Source organism: Huiozyma naganishii, chromosome 5, assembly GCF_000348985.1.
Source record: "Huiozyma naganishii CBS 8797 chromosome 5, complete genome".
NCBI classification, from domain to species: Eukaryota; Fungi; Ascomycota; class Saccharomycetes; order Saccharomycetales; family Saccharomycetaceae; genus Huiozyma; species Huiozyma naganishii.
In genome coordinates, this window is record NC_035926.1 from 270,469 (window position 1) to 286,695 (window position 16,227).

The 16,227-nt window shown below is 45.5% G+C and overlaps 6 protein-coding genes across 6 annotated transcripts; 3 read left to right on the forward strand and 3 right to left on the reverse strand.

Annotated features, from left to right (window-relative positions):
* Positions 1-108: 108 nt before the first annotated feature.
* LIP1 (sphingosine N-acyltransferase subunit LIP1) lies at positions 109-579 on the reverse strand (the record flags this gene model as incomplete). Its single annotated transcript, XM_022608121.1, has 1 exon — positions 109-579. One exon carries the CDS (start codon positions 577-579, stop codon positions 109-111), a length of 471 nt encoding a protein of 156 aa, XP_022464648.1.
* A 339-nt stretch (positions 580-918) lies between these two features.
* On the reverse strand, positions 919-3,672 carry GPH1 (glycogen phosphorylase; the record flags this gene model as incomplete). Its single annotated transcript, XM_022608122.1, has 1 exon — positions 919-3,672. One exon carries the CDS (start codon positions 3,670-3,672, stop codon positions 919-921), a length of 2,754 nt encoding a protein of 917 aa, XP_022464649.1.
* Positions 3,673-4,586: 914 nt separating this feature from the next.
* Positions 4,587-6,308, forward strand: SAT4 (serine/threonine protein kinase SAT4; the record flags this gene model as incomplete). Its single annotated transcript, XM_022608123.1, has 1 exon — positions 4,587-6,308. One exon carries the CDS (start codon positions 4,587-4,589, stop codon positions 6,306-6,308), a length of 1,722 nt encoding a protein of 573 aa, XP_022464650.1.
* Positions 6,309-6,597: 289 nt separating this feature from the next.
* On the reverse strand, positions 6,598-7,395 carry KNAG0E01400 (BAR domain-containing protein; the record flags this gene model as incomplete). The annotated part of the gene is made up of 1 exon (XM_022608124.1): positions 6,598-7,395. One exon carries the CDS (start codon positions 7,393-7,395, stop codon positions 6,598-6,600), a length of 798 nt encoding a protein of 265 aa, XP_022464651.1.
* A 2,172-nt stretch (positions 7,396-9,567) lies between these two features.
* KNAG0E01405 (uncharacterized protein) lies at positions 9,568-11,466 on the forward strand (the record flags this gene model as incomplete). Its single annotated transcript, XM_022608125.1, has 1 exon — positions 9,568-11,466. One exon carries the CDS (start codon positions 9,568-9,570, stop codon positions 11,464-11,466), a length of 1,899 nt encoding a protein of 632 aa, XP_022464652.1.
* A 2,892-nt stretch (positions 11,467-14,358) lies between these two features.
* SUC2 (beta-fructofuranosidase SUC2) lies at positions 14,359-15,978 on the forward strand (the record flags this gene model as incomplete). The annotated part of the gene is made up of 1 exon (XM_022608126.1): positions 14,359-15,978. One exon carries the CDS (start codon positions 14,359-14,361, stop codon positions 15,976-15,978), a length of 1,620 nt encoding a protein of 539 aa, XP_022464653.1.
* Positions 15,979-16,227: the final 249 nt, after the last annotated feature.

Consider the following 16,227-nt stretch of genomic DNA (forward strand, 5'->3'; position numbering starts at 1 on the left):
GCATCCTTTGATCTGATCGTTTGATAAATATAGTGTATATTTCAACAATATGTATACATTAATACATACTAGGTATTAATATCCATACAGACTGTTTGCTATGCGATTCTATAAATGGTAGAGAGTGGCATCATTACACATCTCCTTCACCAGTTCCTTGTCTGAATCATAGCCCACGTAAGCCCAGTAACCCGCTTCGCCCTTAACTTCCCCCAATGGATAATGGATAGGCTTTACGCTCTCGTTTTCAATGAGGCAGAAGGACAAGTTTTCCTCGTTTGGTTCGTAATCCCTGACGATTCTCTTCATGATCGTCTTTAGTTCGCCTCTCTTGTCGCAACTTGGACCCCCCACGGCGGACAGTTTGAACACCGAGGACGGCTCACCCATGGAGTCCCTGATCGGGTCTCTTACGATTGTGCAATGGAACCATTCGTAGTTGATTCTGGTCGAATATTTGAAGTACTCAACAGCAGCGATCAGCAGCAGGGAAAGAATGATATATTGGAACAGAGCCTTGATCCTTGGCTTTGGTTTGAAATGTTTGCTGTTGACTTTGTTTGTTGTCTCAGAAGTCATTGATGCTGTGGAAGGTGGCGTGGTGTGACTTGGAGGAGGGAACGGGAGATTTTTCAATGTGTCAACAAGCTTTTTGGTTTTGCCTCTCTGTAAGTTTGTTTTTTTTTCTTTTTCAAACGCATAAGTTTGGCAGCTTTTCTTTCGAAGTGAAGGGACACAACGTCAGAGGCACTTGTAACAAGTTTATTATCCAGTACACACTTGTAATACACATACAGATATATAAAATGTTTGAGAAAATACCCTTTATAATCTAAGCGAGGGTTCCCAGTAACAACCCAACGAGGAAGGCCCGTAAGGCAAAAATAGAAAAAAGACGGCGCCCCCCTGCAGTCAAATTCAGGCCTTGACAGGTTCCACGTTCCAGATCGTTTCCGAGTATTCCTGGATACAACGGTCACTGCTGAAGAACCCGATGTTTGCCACAGACAGGATAGATTTTTTGATCCATTCACGTCTGTCGTTGTGGTAGAACTGGTCGGCAAGTTCCTGCGTCGCGATGTACGAGTCGAAGTCGTCGCTGACCAAGTAGTAATCGCCGTGTTGCTTGACGGCGTCGACGATTGGCTTGAACTCCTGAGGGTTTTCTGGGGAAAAGTTGCCCTGTTCGATGTAGTCCAACACTTTCTCCAAGTCCTCTGGGAGGGCCGTTGGGTGGTACTGGTGATTGTATCTTAGGTCCTCGACGTTCTCGCTCAGGTTACCGAACAAGAAGATGTTGTCCTCGCCGATCTCTCTTGTGATCTCGACGTTGGCACCGTCGACGGTCCCGATGATCAGCCCACCGTTCATGACGAACTTCATGTTGGAGGTACCGGAGGCCTCTGTCCCCGCGGTGGAGATATGTTCGCTGATGTCGCTTGCAGGGATGATGATTTCTGCCTTGGAGACGTTGTATTCTGGGATGAAGACGACTTTCAACAAGTTCTCGATCTCTGCGTCGTTGTTCACGACCTCCGCGACAGAGTTGATTAGCTTGATGATCAGTTTGGCCATGTAGTACCCTGGGGCGCTCTTCCCGCCGAAGATGGAGACCTTCCGAGGGAACTTCTTTGCGACTTCCTCGATGGGGACGCCGTTCTTCAGCATGGTCTTCATGGCCAAGTAACGGTACACGACACCGAAGACGTTCAACTGTTGCCTTTTGTACTCGTGGATACGCTTGACCTGGATGTCAAACATGGTGTCGCTGATGTGTTCTCTGTCGATGATGTCGACGCCGTCGTTCAAGTTCTTGATCAAGTCCGCGAGTCTGATCTTGTTGTGTTGCTTGACTTTATCCCATTTGTCCTGGAACTCTTTGTCCTCGGCGAACTTGGTCATTTCCGTTAGCTTTGGCATATCCAAGAGGAAGTTGAACTGTGGGTCGTTGATGGCCTCTGCGATGAGGTCTGTCAATTTAGGGTTGGCCTGTTTCAACCATCTTCTTGGGGTGATACCGTTAGTGACGTTTGTGAATTTGGATTCTCCGTAGAACTTGACGAAGTCGTGGAATATTGTCTTTTTGATCAATTCCGAATGCAACTCGGCAACACCGTTCACCTTGTGGGACCCCACGATGGCCAAGAACGCCATTCTGATCTGTCTCTCGGCCCCTGCCTCCTCGATGATGGAGATTCTGGAAAGCAGGTCGATATCCTTGGGGAACTTCTTGGCGACCTCTTGTAGGAAGAACCAGTTGATGTCGTAGATGATCTCCAAGTGTCTTGGTAGCAAGTGTCCGAACAGCCCAACAGGCCATTTCTCGAGGGCCTCCTGCATGACTGTGTGGTTGGTGTAGGCGAAAGTGTTTGTTACGATCTCCCATGCCTCGTGCCAGTCCAATTTCTCCAAATCGACCAGGATTCTTTGCAATTCGACCAATGCGAGTGTTGGATGAGTGTCGTTCAACTGGATGGCGATCTGGTCTGGGAACTCTGACCAGGGTCTCTTTGATTTCTTGAACCGTCTGATGATATCGTGCAAGGAGGCGGAACACCAGAAGTACTGTTGCTTGAGTCTGAGTTCCTTGCCCTGTTCGAAGTTATCGTTCGGGTACAGCACGGCGGTGATGGACTCGGCACGCTGTTGTTGCCCGACGGAGTTTCTGTAGTCCCCCGAGTTGAACTTGGCGAAATCGAACTCCGTGGTGGGTCTTGCCTGCCACAATCTCAGATTATTGACGTTGCTGGTCTTGTAACCTGGCACGGGCATGTCGTACGCGACGGCGATGATTCTCTCGCCACCGATCCACTGCGACGGGGATAAAGTGGACGCGTCCTTCTCGGACCTGTCGACGTACCCGTAGAAAGTAATTGGGAACTGTACCTCGTTACGCTCGATCTCCCACGCGTTACCGAAGTTGAGCCAGTAGTCCGGGGTCTCCACTTGGTACCCGTCGATGATCTTCTGCGAGAAGATCCCGTACTGGTAGCGAAGCCCGTACCCCCACGCGGGGATATTCTCCGTGGCCATTGAGTCGACGAAGCAGGCGGCCAGTCTCCCGAGCCCGCCGTTCCCCAACCCGGCGTCCTGTTCCTTCTCCAGGACGTCCTCCAGTCTGAACCCCAACTGGTCCAGCGCGTCCCCGATCATCTCGCGAGAGTTCGGGTTCTGTTTCTTCGGGTCTGAGGAACCGGCACTAGATGGGGGCCCGCCCGTGGTGTGTTTCTCGTCGTCCTCGACCTCCATGTTGATCAGCGCGTTGTCCAGCGCTCTCCCCATCAAAAACTCGAGGGACAGGTAGTACACTCTCTTTGGGTCTCTCGTGGTGAACTTCTGCTGCGTCTTGTTCCAGTCGATGACCAGGTTGTCCCTCACGGACATGGACGTTGCCTCGTACGCTGCCAGGTCGTCACAGTTGTACAGGGACCTCGCGAGGGTGGTCTCCACGTGGTCCACGAACCGCGACTGGAAGTCCTGCTCGTCTTTGAACTTCTTGACCTGGTGCTTGTTCCACAGGGCCCTCGACTGCAGGGGGATCATTGCGTCGATCGCCTTGATCTCCTGGGGCAGGAACCCGGTGAGTCTCCTCGTGAGCCGCGGGATCTGCTTTGGAGAGGACGGCTCCTCGGTGATCATATCGTTAGTGGTGCTTGGGTAGGATGGCGACATACCTGGATATCCGTATACGCAAAGCGAGGGTCGAACAGAGATATCGGAGGCAGCAGCTGGTGTGTCTGCTGTTGTGTGCGAGGCAAGAAGGAGAGAGGGAAGAAGAGGAATTGGAACCCCCCTGCCGCCCCCCCCCCTCTATATATACACAAACAACGTGCCTCCCCTCGCCCCCACAACCGCTGTAAATCACGCATACCGCACCCCCCTACTGCTGCTGATACGCTACGCTACACCAGACCACTACGCTGGCGGTAACACAGGGCGGCATCTCTCGTATCTGCGCAGCCGGGGTCCGGCTCCTGCTGCGCTCTGCGGCGGTGTCTGTGGCGGGGCCGTCTCGAGGGGGGGGGGTTGCGGCCGGGTGAGGGCGCGCCGGCCCCTATTCCAGACCTGGCGGGGGAAACACGGCACAGCACATTTACCCACATACAAGTTGAGCAGAGCGTGCACTCGGCCATCCCATCACGTGCAGTTCCGCAGTCACGTGATGGGCAGTTTTTCTCCGGCGGAACTGCAAAATTCCAACCCCGCACCAGGTCGAGGGCCGGGTGGGTTACCCGGGTGGGACGGGTGGGACGCCGTTTTCTGTTTTCCGTTTTTCTCTGTTTTTTTCTCTTCTTCTTCGCTCGCTTGTTCAATTTTTTCAGCTGCTTCTCATTTCTGTTTTGTATATCAGGAGGATCATCACAGGAAGTCTGCATTTCGTCACACAGCATTACACGTTAAGTCTACTACCAGCACAACACACACACACGGGCCATTCTTATTTTCCTCATTTCTCTCCTTTTAAGGCTATTTTTTGAAAAGTATTCTGAAACACAAGCTACCAACCTCCAGGTTTCTACCGGTACAGGCAAGTTTCGCTGACTAAACAAGAGTTCGCTGGGCTTGTTCTTTGTTCTTCACCCCCAATGCCAACATCTAACGATACTGATGGCTCTGTGTCCAGAAAGAACACTCTTTCAAAGATGAAGAAATTCTTTGGCGCGGGGAGCACCACCACAGACACCGCGAAGAAACTCAATAATTCGAACGCTCAAGGGTCAGGGTCCCCCAAATTGGGTTCCCCCTTGCAAAAGGGGAGTTTTTATATTGGCGGTATCGAGAGTGAGTTGAGAGCCGTCTCACCCACTCACTCTAACTCATCCGTACTCTCTCTGTCCAAAAAGATAGATAACAATTTGACCCCGAAATCCTTGTCCTCGTCGTCGACAGCATCCCTGGGTTCAAACACTTCCTCAAAGGCCCCCAAGAAGACTCAGCAGAGGAAGAAGGCATCACCACCACCGCCCGCTACCATCAACCCAGTGCAGAGTCCAACAAGTGTCACGACTTCGCCCAATGGGTCGCTAGTAGATATTTCGGTCCCCAATGCTAAAGCGTCTCCACAGTGTAAAAGGTTCATCGTGTTCGAAAATGGGAGACACGAACACCATTTGAAGAACGCAAAGAGACAGGAGAAATTGACCTCGATGTTGAAGAATATGGTCGGTGCGCAGAAATTGAGGAACGAGGCGAGATCAGCAGTGCCCGACATCATACAAGGTGGGAAAGCGGCAAGTAGAACCGCTAACTACCCTCCCACTCTGATCTCCGGGTTGGTCAAACAACTGGAACAGAACAGTGATAGGAACGCGAGGGGGGACCACCCGATTAGTGGCGCGTCCAACGTCGGTGAGGAGAAACCCCTCAAGAGGAGTAAAGTCCCGGGTGCGGCACCGGCACCAGTGGAACAGAAGGACTCGAGGTCGTTTGCGGAGAAGTACGGCAGGTGTCAGGAGGTGCTAGGTAAAGGCGCCTTCGGGGTGGTCAGGATATGTCACAAGAAACCCATGAGTAAAATGGAGGGGGAGAAACTGTTTGCAGTGAAGGAATTCAAAAGGAAGAGCTCAGAACCAGTCGACAAGTACTCCAAGAGACTCACCTCCGAGTTTTGTATCTCCTCCTCATTGCACCATCCAAATATCGTCGCCACCCTAGACCTCTTCCAGGACGCGAAGGGCGACTACTGTGAAGTAATGGAGTACTGTGCTGGTGGCGACCTGTTCACACTCATCATTGCGTTCGGGAAACTGGAGTACATGGAGGCAGACTGTTTCTTCAAACAACTAGTCAGAGGCGTCGTGTACATGCACGACATGGGCGTCTGTCACAGAGACTTGAAACCTGAAAACTTGCTTCTCACATCAAACGGGATCGTCAAGATCACCGATTTCGGGAACAGCGAATGTTTCAAGATGGCGTGGGAGAAGGATATACACCTCAGCGGCGGCGTCTGCGGGTCCACGCCCTATATCGCCCCGGAGGAGTACACACACAAGGAGTTCGACCCAAGGCCAGTGGATATCTGGGCCTGTGGTGTCATCTACATGGCTATGAGAACAGGGAGGCAACTGTGGAACGCAGCGAAGAAAGACGACCATTTCTACATGAAGTACCTCAGGGGGAGAAGGGAGAAGGACGGGTACGAACCCATAGAACACCTCAAGAGGGCAAGGTGCAGAAACGTCATATACTCGATGCTGGACCCGGTGCCGCACAGAAGGATCACTGGTAAGCAGATTTTGAACAGCGAGTGGGGGAGGGAGATGAAGTGCTGTACGGACTCGCATCTCAGGAAACCGACCTCCTAAGCCACCACTACAACCCCCTCTCATCCTTTGCACTGCACTTCATGACTTGACGTTTTTTAATACTGTAACCATACCGCACTCATTCATAGCCATCCTGACACATACACATATATTCCTACGTTGTACTATTTTTTTTCTCTCGCGCAACAGAGCTCGTAGAGCTCTGTTGCTGTCGCACATAATAAAGTCCAGAAATCTTTAACTACAAGTGTCACTACATATAAAACAAAGAAAAAGAAAGACTACTGGGGAGTCGTAATGTACTCGAAGAGGGCCCCCGTCTGCCCAATCACTTGAACCCAAGAGCACATATATCCAGCGTCGCCATCTGTTTCAACAAATCGGCGATCTTGTCGTCCAGCAACCCATTGGCATAGTCGTCTCTCGATTGCGGGTCCAGGTACTGCTGGATCTGTGCCAAACGGGTGTACCCCTCCGTACAGAACCGCATCTGGATCTTGACCAGCGCCTCGAAACTTGGGTCGTAGTACGGCACCCGTAGCGACACAAGCTGTGGTAGTTCCATCTTCAACTGGTCGTTCAAATTATCGTAGATATCCTTTGCGATTTGTAACTCTCTTTCCGCCTTGGGCAGTTTAGACGCATCCTTCGCCGGCTTGTCGATCATCCTACGCACTTTCGCCTTCGCAGCATCGTAGTCCTGTTTCTTGTGGCTTCTCTTCTTTATCGCCTCGTCAATCTCCTTAAAGTACGAGGAAAACTTGGTGATCGGATCCAAAACGGTCTCCCTGAACGGCCCATCCAACTGCTTCACCGTCTCGGAATCAAAATCTTGCACACTTTGCAAGTAGTAGTTCCCCACATTGTACCCACCCCCGCTGATATACTTCGAGTCGTCATACAAGCTGGAGATAACCTCCGCAATGGTCACCTGCGACGCAGTCACAGCCCGTATCGAGTCCAGGTACCCCTTCGCCTCCTTCTGCAACTCGTCACCAGCCCTCTGCAACACCCTGTAGCGCCGCTCCTCCAAGTCGAACTCCTTATCGGGCGTCTTGTCCACGCTCTTCACAATCACACTGTTACCAGCCCTATTTATCGCCTTCTTGAACCCAACCCAACTCATACTCTCTCAATTGTGTATACTCCGGAAAAATCCTGCGTTCCTAGTCGATATCCTACGGGACAACTTTGCAAGCACCTTGTCAGTTATAAAGCCAGGGACCTTCTTCCAATCCCTGAACAAAAATGACAAGAGCAGATTTTTTCCCAGTTTTTTATTTTTTTCTTTCTTGAACTCTTTTTCTTAAATATAAAAGGAGGGGAAGAAGTCGTTTCAACCTGGTTTCACAACTGTCACTTTCTTGGATCTTCTTAAAACTCTTGGCTTATATGCAGAGAGAACATCACCAGTTGCTATCTATTCTGCTATCTATATATGTACGTATTCACACTGTGATGCGACCCGGTGACTAGCTTTGCTACCGTACAATAGAGAATACTGTTTTCAAATGGGAGGTGGGCGGCTAGTTCAAAATACGGGACAGAAAGTGATGTTTGACGCAGGGTAAAAGAACCCTTTGATTTGTTGTGGTATATACTAGTCGTATATGTTTGCCACCGGAATTTCTCCGTCCATTTATTCTGCCGCCGACCATTCTTTTTTTTTGTTGTTGTTTATTCCACTTGGGGTATCACTATAATACAAATATGTTATTAGTCCTGTGGGATGTGTTGTTTGCCAAAATTGTTTTTGTGATTGATTGCGATAGCTGGACGACACAGATTTCGCTGTCACACTCGCACGAACAAAAGTGGCTATATCAGTAACAGCGAGCATAATATTGATCAAGTTCTCCATCTTAGTCAATATTATGCAGCGGTGACGATAAAAACGCCCAGAATCCGAGATTCTGTATGCTTTACATTTAGACCGCCAAGCGGTGTAGGTTGAAGCAGCATATGAGGGGCTCATACCATGAGACTGTCTGGATATGTTAGGTAAATTGGAACCTTATTCCACTGGTGTATTGGGAGACAGGGTCACCAACATCACGACACAAATTTTAAAGGTCACAAATATTTACGACAACTTTGTGTGTCCCCTCCCACTTGTGGAGGCGATACTGGCCGAGAAAATGAGATTAAAAAGGGCCCATCCTGAGGATGCTACGACTACTATAAGCAATATTCAAGATGGGCTTTAATTTGCCATTGAAAGGACTCCAGATTTTTCCTGGAGACGATGAAAGACTACGTCAAAGGTAATTTAAAACTAAGTGAAACTTTACCCTCAGACTACTTTGAAGACGGAGAGTCAGAAGAGATGGGCTCTCTACTGGAATTCCTAACCTTTACTAGAACACCACGGCATCCGAGATTGTAGTCACTTCTAAAAGGGTTCGGCGCAGAGATGGCCCTGTTATGTTGGGGCAATCTCACCGTGTGGGTCATTAGGGAATTACCAATACTGTACTCTCATATTGGTAACCTCAGTGGCAACCCACGTCTGGTCAATTTATCTCTGGAGAGAGTTTAATGAATAATGGGGAAGTGTTTATGTACTTCCTCTTCGTGTGTTTAGCGGCTCATATATTCCTTAAATAGAAAAACTCTTTCATTTACATAACCGACTGTTCATGCATTGTAATTACAAGAGTACATACGTAGGCAATAAATTATGTGTGTCAAAGATTCCAGAGTCCTTTGACTTCTATGTCTCTAGCTCTTCCAGGTAAAGATTATATAATTCTTCTTAAAAACTGTTACTCTCTGATTCTGGCAGTATTGACATATTCAGGTGTCAGAAATAGAATGTCGGGTATTCGTAGAATGTTAGATTACTTATCGGCATATAAAAGGTAAAAGATTTTCACCGCAATTTATGTAGTTCCCGTATATACTTCATATCTGGGAAAAACTTTCGGTGTTTGGTACGCAGTGTCTGCTGGGAGAGCTTGACACGCTCATGGTTCATTCATGTCCACAATCCCAAACTTCTATCAATTGTCAAAACTTGATGTACTTCTCCTAAAAACTTTTTCAAACTGTTATTGGAAAATGTTCTCTGCACAGCTCACAGTTTTTACCAATTGCAAACTTTGCTCTGATTTTTGACACCATTTGAATATACATAATTAATTGTATATCCGTTCTTCCGGAAAACCCAATATTTTTGTGACACAAAAGTATTTTTTCAAATATAAAAATGATTTATAGAAACTATAAGGTAATTCAATTATATTACAAAAGAAAGTTTACTTGCATTTATACTGTTTAAAATTTAATATTCTCATTTATGAACCAAGCAAGTAATATGTCTATCAACTGCGAATTTACCAAGTTTATCAAAGCAACTTCAAAAACCTTCTCCCAGTTTCAGAACCTCTTCCAGAAAAAGAAGGTCGAGGTCACAAAAATAAAACTTGAAGACTACACCCCTCCTGCAGAATGTATTTACTGCAACGGACGTATTATAGGATGTGTTTGCGATCTGGTTAGGAAGGTTGCCAAGAATGAAGTCATTCTCGAATCTGCTGCTCTTTCCGCTTATCTCAGAAAACTAGCAGGCCTTGATTGCCCAACGGATGGAAAAAAAGAAGCTGGAATTGAGGTCGATGTATCTGAAAACCATGACTGCACATCCAAAAACCCATGCAACAGTACATTTTTTCCTGACACCTCATCCGTATATTCTGAGCATGTCACAATGTCTGTAAAAGACTTAGACAAAACTCCAACACTTTCCAACACTATCGACTGGGGTATACCAAACCCATATATTGACCCTGCCGCCGAATCTTCATTCATTACCGTTCCTGCCGACTCTTCATTTATTCACATTCCTACGGAATTTTTATCTGACGAACCTGCCAAATCTTTACCTATTGACCTTCCTGTCGTATCAGCCTTTATTGACATCCCAAAAATAAACCAATCTACTAACGTTCTCAGATTACCAACCACTTCAGACACTCATACTCCAACAAACAATGGACTATCAATAGCGCCTGGTATTATGAATGATACCATCTTTAGCCCCCCAACTGATGATGAATCATCAAATACTTCTGGTGCTAATAACGATAACATTATCACTCCCCCAACATCTGAACTTCATGACACAAAAGCTTTAGCTATACCGGAGCAAGCAGCAACTCAAAAAAGGTCAATAGCCATTTCACCATCGATTGCGTGTCCTGGATTGCCTGTGAATAGTAAGATTGTATGTGAAGATGGATGTTTGGCCTCTCGTTTGGATCCGAAAACTCAACTGATTTATGAGCGTCGCCTGTGGAAGGAAATAAGGACAGCTGTAATTGGTGAATATAAACAATGTGATGACATTATAAAATGCATAAGAGTTAGCTCTAAGGATTTCCGGAGGAGGAATGTCAGAAAGTTCAAAAGGAAGGTTGAAAACAAAACGAACAAAGTACTTCAAAAAATATTCAAACACTCTCCTCGTCTTACTGACGGCCCATCTAAAGCCGAGTGTTCTAGTACCATGAGCACAGCAGATAATAAAACCAGAACTGCCTCGACTGAACCAGAAGATGTCGGGGATATTACTACTTGTTCGCAGATCATTGAACGTGACGATGAATTTGTTTTTGAAAATCCATCAGGTTATACCTCCGCTATAGTAAAGTATTTTAAAGCCTTACAAAAGGAGAAGGAAACCTGGAGCAATTACAGACATGTTCTACATGAACTGAGTATGAATGATCATTTGATAGAGAAGAGTATTCATTCGGTCGGAGGCACGGGAGCGTTACCTCCAGAATTGTACAAACAGATATATGATGTAACGACACGGCTATACGGGAAATTGGAGTTAATCAACGGGTATCAAAAAGTAGTACACCGCCATAAGACCCAAATTGGCGAGTGTATACAGGCCGGGCGTCATTTGAGGCAAGGCATCAGGTCAGCAAAGGATGCAACGTGCAGGCAACAATGGGAGGCTGAATACAGAGACCATGAAAAGAGCGTTCTTGTAAAGTTCCATACTGCGCTAAAAAGCCTCGTTGACGCAAACTCAGACTGTGACCACCAGCTTACCCTAGTTGAAGACATTGCCAAAAAGAAATCACGCATATACCTCAAAGTAAGGGAGCTAGATTGTCGTCGACCCTTTCAAATAACAATGACTGAGAAGTTAGCATGGTCAAACTGTCTGATACAGAAGTGCTGATTTTCTTACCGAGTATAGAGATCTGCAGCAGAATCGTTATTAGCTATCCATTTTATTTTTATTCTATTATCAAAAATCAACTACCAATCTGAACACCCCATTCTAAAAATCTTGTTTTCTTTTTCGGTTCGAATTGGTACTATGCCATACGGCGTCCAGGTTTGTAACTAACCCACCCTGTTCCTTTGTAGTAAGAAGATCATTCTTTCTGTATTGAGCGCCCCATTACTTCCCGCACACTGCTTCTCGGGTGGTCCTAATGCTGTGTCTTAGTTGACTCCCGTACTGTATACACTCACCTATTTGAGTTCTTATGGCGGTGTACTTTCTTTGATACCTGTTGCTTAGTCCCAGTTTCCCGTATAGCCGTGTTGTTACCTCGAGAACTCCAGAATCATTGACTGAAACAATTTATTTTTTTAAATATAAAAATAAGCGCCGACCTAAACAGCATTCAGTAAAAGAACGTATTATTGTAAAAAGGAGATTGTTGGAGCAATGCAATGCACGCTAAGTGGTATTTATTGTAAATCGTACAGAGAAAGCAGATTTGGGGCACTAAAAAACGCTTCAAACGGTTTTTTTCTTTTCTGTTCGTGTGGTGGAAGGTAAAGGAGCTTAAAGAACAATTACAAATCCTGCTTTACCTTGTTAAATACGCCCCAGTTATCCTTACTTCCAACCAAAGTAAAGAAGGCTTATAGCTTTTAACTACTAGTGGAGAATGAACTGCCTCACAATGTTACATAAATTTGGAATATTTTAGGGAACTATTGGCAATTGTTATTAGGCGAATCATATCCAGAGCCCGCTGCTCTACCCCTAAGAAATTAAACTACAAGAAGTAGAAAATAGTGAATGAGAGGGAATTTTTCAAAATTATGTAAGGGTGACGAAAATTCAGTCAGGTTGTTGAAAAAAGTACCTCAGAACCTCTGGTCCAAACAGCACACATTAGTATAGTTTATGCATGTCAGAATGGAATGTTAAGTATTTGTACAATGTTAGATTACTTATTGTCATATATATAGGAAAAAACTTTTACCGCAACTTATGTTTCTTCTATGTATACTTCATAATCAGGAAAAGTTTCCGGCACCAGGACGCAGCACCTTCTGGAAGAACCCGGCACACTCTGATTCACTTATGTCCACAGTTTCAAACTTCCAGCAGCTCCAATTTACCGTTTTCTCCCGGATTATACGCTGATAAATGGGTGTATTTGACACCCATTTTATCTATCACTGTGTTAAGGTTTTCGCAATAAAATGGGGAAGGGATATTATCCGATACCATCTTCTTTGGTTTTTCCGAAAAAAAGAAATAATCATCGAAAACAACTGGAATATCACTGCTGGTTCTTGTAGGTAACACAAGCTTGTCGGTAGTACATTGGACACATATCCTGCTAGTAGGAAGATACCTTCCATCGATGTCCGATAGAAACGGGCCCGCAAAATCGAAATTCCATCTGCTGAACAAAGTTAACTTCGTAAGAAGTGGTAGTTCTGCCAGTAGGTCTCGGGATTTCTGTAACACCTCATACTTATTGCAGTGTCTAATGCTATCGAGGGCAATACGTCTGTATTTGGGTTCCACCCCTTCTCGTGAGGTATGTGCTTAATTGATGTAACTCAGAAAGCACCAAATGCAGATACGCCTCTTTCGGATATTGTACAATACTTTCAGCTGGAGGTTATCCAGGCAATAATGTTCGCTGTTGTACTTTGAAAAAGCCGTTTCCCCCCCCAACAAAAAACGGTGCTTTGAGAACTGCAATAGGAATGACCCGCCAACGTTCCCTAATACATTTGGGGGAAACCTACGAGCTGGCCATACCTGCTCTTTTCTACAGTATCATAGCTGTATTTCCAGCTAATCATTCTTTTTCGGTAGGAACCCTTTCACTAAGACGTCATCAAGTTCTAATAAGAATCGTAGAACGTAGTAAATTTTGAGGTTTTAATCGCTATGTCAAAGCATCAGATCTAGCTCTTTTCTTTGGTTCAGTGTACCTGGTAATTATCTTTCGAAGAAGGGGGGAGGAGTCAATGCTCGCTTGATTTCACCCAGAAGCGACACTCAGTAATTGAGGGTGAAACATTATGTAGAAGTTTAATATACGTCATTTATCCACCCTCACCCCCAATTCCCTTCCTCATTTTTTAGAATAAAGTTGCAAAAATGGTATGGAGACGTGGAGACACCATTAGTTTCGCTACGTCATACATCTCCTGTCAGTAACTGACAAAACATGAGAAACACAATAGGCACGTGCAGAACAGAGTCACTTCAACAAAAATTTGCTCGACCGATATATTATTTACAGCCAAGAGTTGAGTTTGAAGAAGTCAACAAACTCTCTGCCAGGTAAAGAGCTCTCGCTTCCCCTCGACCTCCTTGGTATAATGTTTCAGTAGTAGCAACGTTCGTTCATTGTACCAAATAATCCCTCTGGTTTCCCTCCCCCCGTTTTTTTAATTTACTGCGGGGGAATGCGTAGGACAATTTTGGCCCTCCAGAATGCGATATTTTTCTCCGAGGTTTTCTCCGAGACCAAGAAAATTTACGTAATTAAAACGGGGGGAGGCAAGGGGAACAATAGGTCGAATTACTTAACGTATAGGTGTTTCTTCTCACAGAATAACATTGGCGGTTGTCCGTCCAGTAATTTCTTCCTCGAAAGGAGGTTTGACGTTCGTAGTGCTTGATTCAGCAGGTAAGGCAGAGTAAAATGCTCCGAACTCATGGCCTCCTTTTTCCAAAGACCTCCATTAGATGTATATAAATTGAGATGATCGAGCCATGCTTTGTAGGATCGTAGTTTGCCTCCGTTTCATTTCTCCCCTTTTATAAGAGATACCAACTTGCAAAGTCACCCAACAGTAACTCATGAAGCTGCCATATCTACTTACAACACTTTGCACTGCAGTGGGGGTAGCGTCCTCTCCGATCAAGATCACCCATGCCAATGACACGGTTAATAGACCGCTCGTTCATCTAACTCCGCACGAGGGCTGGATGAATGATCCAAACGGGCTATGGTACGACGCAAAGGAGGAACTATGGCATGTTTACTATCAGTACAATCCAAACGACACTGTTTGGGGGTTACCTTTATACTGGGGCCATTCCACGTCCAAAAATTTGACCCTTTGGGACGACGTTGGAGTGGCTATTGAACCCATGGCCAACAATTCAGGTGCTTATTCAGGTTGTATGGTTATTGACTATAGCAACACAACAGGATTTTTTGGTGAAGATGTCTCTCCTGAACAGAGAGTAGTGGCCATCTGGACGTATAACACGCCAGAATCTGAAACGCAGTATCTAAGCTACTCCTTAGATGGTGGGTACAGCTTCCGTTCTTATTCGGGGAACCCTGTGCTGGAGAACAACTCGACTCAGTTTAGAGATCCTAAGGTGATGTGGCATGAAGAGACTCAAAAGTGGATTATGGTGGTTGCCAAAGCACAGCAGTTCAAAATAGGCATCTACACCTCTGATGATTTAAAGGAGTGGACACCAGTTTCTGATTTCACTAGAGGCGGTTACTTAGGCTACCAGTATGAATGTCCAGGGCTGGTTAAACTACCTGTTGAAGGTAACACTTCAGCTGGCAACGGGTCGTGGGTTCTCTTTGTTTCCATCAACCCTGGATCACCTCAGGGCGGTTCTTCAACCCAGTATTTCATTGGTGACTTCAACGGTACTCATTTTATCCCAACTTATGAAAATACCAATAGCATTGATTCAGGGAAGGATTACTATGCTTTGCAAACCTTTTTCAATTCACCAGACAATCAAACGTACGGTATTGCTTGGGCTTCGAACTGGCAGTACTCGGCATTTGTCCCAACTGACCCATGGAGATCTTCGATGTCACTGGTCAGGAAGTTTGTTTTAGAAGAGTTCCAAGCCAACCCTGAGACGAAACTTTTAAATATCAAGTCCACACCGATCCTAGATTATGATGCGTTGGGTTGTGCACATCCCTCAAACGGCAAGAATCTTTTTATAACCGTTGGCAACCCTCTCCAATTCAGCTTAGTCCAAGGTCTATTTGATTTCAACATATCCTTTTCTGTTAATGGTAGTGCTTTTGGTGGTCATGAATTTGCCGATCTTTCTTTGTATTTAAGGGGTGGGGAGAACAAGGATGAATATTTGAGAATTGGTTTCGGTGCTAACGCTGCCACTTTTTTTATCGACCGTGGTCACACTGCCGTTAATTGGGTTCATGAAAATCCCTTCTTTACTGACAAAATGTCCGTGAACAACCAACCGTTAACCATTTCCAACAATTCTACCATTTCAACCTATAGTGTTCGTGGGATTGTCGATCGTAATATATTGGAACTTTACTTCAACAATGGCTCTCAAGTATCAACTAATACATTCTTCTTTACAGGTGGTAACTTTATTGGCAGCATTGATATGGCGGTTGGAAAAGATAACGTTTTCAATGTTACTGAATTCAGTTTGAAACAGTTGTCAACTGGTAGTCATTGAGAAGAGAGACCGGGACCACTGGAAGTACCAGTTTTTTCTGCCAGAACAATAAAATGTTTTATAAATATCGCTTTCTTTTTCTTTAAAACGTAAACAAATAAAAGTGTATATCATATACAGAACACATGAATACGCACGTATTAGAAGATCGAACAGGAAACGAAGTCTTCTTTCAAGCACAAAAGCTCCTTTGGAAAGTAGCCATACACTTTATATTTGTCCGGAAAGAGATAAAATGAAGAAAGTCGG